The 2090-nt window shown below is 46.8% G+C and overlaps 1 protein-coding gene across 1 annotated transcript; it reads right to left on the bottom strand.

The window, feature by feature from the left end:
- Positions 1-281: 281 nt before the first annotated feature.
- LOC131242813 (probable methyltransferase At1g29790) lies at positions 282-2090 on the bottom strand. Its single transcript, XM_058241710.1, has one exon. The coding sequence runs from the start codon at positions 1997-1999 to the stop codon at positions 737-739; it is 1263 nt and encodes a 420-aa protein (XP_058097693.1). The 5' UTR covers positions 2000-2090; the 3' UTR covers positions 282-736.

Genomic DNA, 2090 nt, shown 5'->3' with positions numbered 1-2090 from the left:
AAGATTGGTCCAAAATTTCATCAATGATGCACACCATTCTCCATGGACACAGGAAACAACATACAAGTTGAGGTCCCAAAATTTGAATGATTTCAACGAGTCCACAATATAAATGCACCTGAACAAATTGTAGTGAACTCACTAGCCACCCCCTTCAATATTTGCAGTGGAAAAGTTACTTTCTCTTGTTGTAAACTTGGAAATAAAAGGAAGCAAACATAATAAACTTGGTAAGGAGGTCTTGCAATTCACACAAACTTTTTGAAGTTCATTATCAACCAGATGATAATAGATTCATATCTTATTTCACAGCATCAACCAAATGTCTCCATTGGTTTGTAACGATAACAAGTCCAATTTCCATTGATGGAAGGTACATTGTCCAAATAAATACCTGATGTGATCCGTATATTGTTTATGCTTCGAGGATCCTTGAAAATCACTCCCATCAGGATGGATACATCCATATTCCTCACTCTCACCAAGATGGATACATCCATATTCCCCATTTATCAAAGAAACCAAAAAACACATAAAACATAGAACTTGGCCAACCTAACTTAAACTAGCATACCAACAGGATATCCCCTTCTGTCGCCTCTTTTTGGACAGAGAAGAGATCGCCCGTACTCCACATAGAACAGAACAGCTAGTTCATACAGATGCTAAGCAATAGAATCGCCCTGTTCCCTCCAAGGAAAACTTAAAAATCAAGAGAGTAACCATACCTTTTCAGTCATCCTCTAACTGGCTTCTGCAGAACAGCTGACATGTAAACCTGAGGCTTCCCAGTTCCTGAACCGTCAACCTTCTCTCCTACGACCCACCTCAGCTTCTTATATCCAAACCGCTCGATCAACCGTGTGACCGTCTTCTTCCGCTCTTCATCAACACAATGGAAGTTATCCAACCAAAACAGGCCCCCTGCCCGCAGAATCCTATCAACATCAAACATCAAGAATTCCAACTTCTCCGGTCGGGCCATGTCGCCAAGACCATTCGACGTGTGGACCAGATCAAAGATACCATTATAAAACGGAAACCTCTGGTCAAACGTCACAAAGATTGGGAAGAGCCCCCTGGCAGCAATGAACTCATTGAAAGGCGCATTCTCATTCAGCGCACGAGTAACTACAGTAACATTCCTCTCTGCCATTCGAGCCGCAAAGGTCCCAGACCCGCCTCCAAGATCAAACCCAATCCTGATATTCCCACCCCCCATTGCCAACACATCATCGATAACGAAATCATTCTTACCCCTGGCTTTGATCCACCTCTGCTTCTCAAGACCACCATCGGTCAGATCAAAGCAACCGATGCAATCCCCGCCCAGTTTCTTCCCATTCAAGCAGCGGAAGCCCTTGCAAGAAAACCCAGTCCAGCTGGCAACAACCTGATCGCTGACGTTGGCCCAGAGCGAAAGAGGGAAACGAAAGAGGCGGCCCGCCTTAGAGACCACCGGAGCGAAGCATCTCCGGCGAGGCAGAGGCTCGCAGCCATGCGAAACGAGCTTCTGGGCGAGATGGGAGTCGTCGGGGCAAGCACCGCCGGGCTTGTAATTCATGTACTGGGAGAGGAGATGGATGGAAGAAGCGCAGGAGTGGGCGACGGAGGCGACGAGCTCGGTAATGCCGGAGCGGGAATCCTTGCCGAGGGGGAGAGTATGGCGGCGGAGGAAGGAAGTGAGTTCGGTGGGAAGATTGGGAAGTGAAAGATCGAGGTTTTGGTAACCAAGGATCTGTTTCTCCATCTGAGAGAGCTTCTTTTGGGAGAATTCGATTTCGCGAAGGATGAGAGAGACATGTTCGGAAATGAGGGAGATGTTCTTGTGGTGGTGATGATGGTGAGGGTTTGGTGATGAAGTGAAGGCATAGAGGGCGAAGAGATTGGTAGTGAGGACTGAGAAGAGCATAACAATGTTCAGAGCTGATGAACAGAGCGATGCTCTCTTGAATCTTGCAGTTCCATCTCCGATCTTCAGAGATACAGCTCCCGCCATTCCCTCTCTCTCTCTCTCTCTCTTCCCTTTCCTCCTTCGCTCTTGTCTCTGATTTTCAGATTTCGATTCGTTGGATCGACAAAAAGGACAT

Source organism: Magnolia sinica, chromosome 4 (genome assembly GCF_029962835.1).
Source record: "Magnolia sinica isolate HGM2019 chromosome 4, MsV1, whole genome shotgun sequence".
Lineage (NCBI taxonomy): Eukaryota > Viridiplantae > Streptophyta > Magnoliopsida > Magnoliales > Magnoliaceae > Magnolia > Magnolia sinica.
The sequence above is the reverse complement of the archived record's forward strand: the minus strand, read 5'-3'. Positions and strand labels throughout refer to the sequence as shown.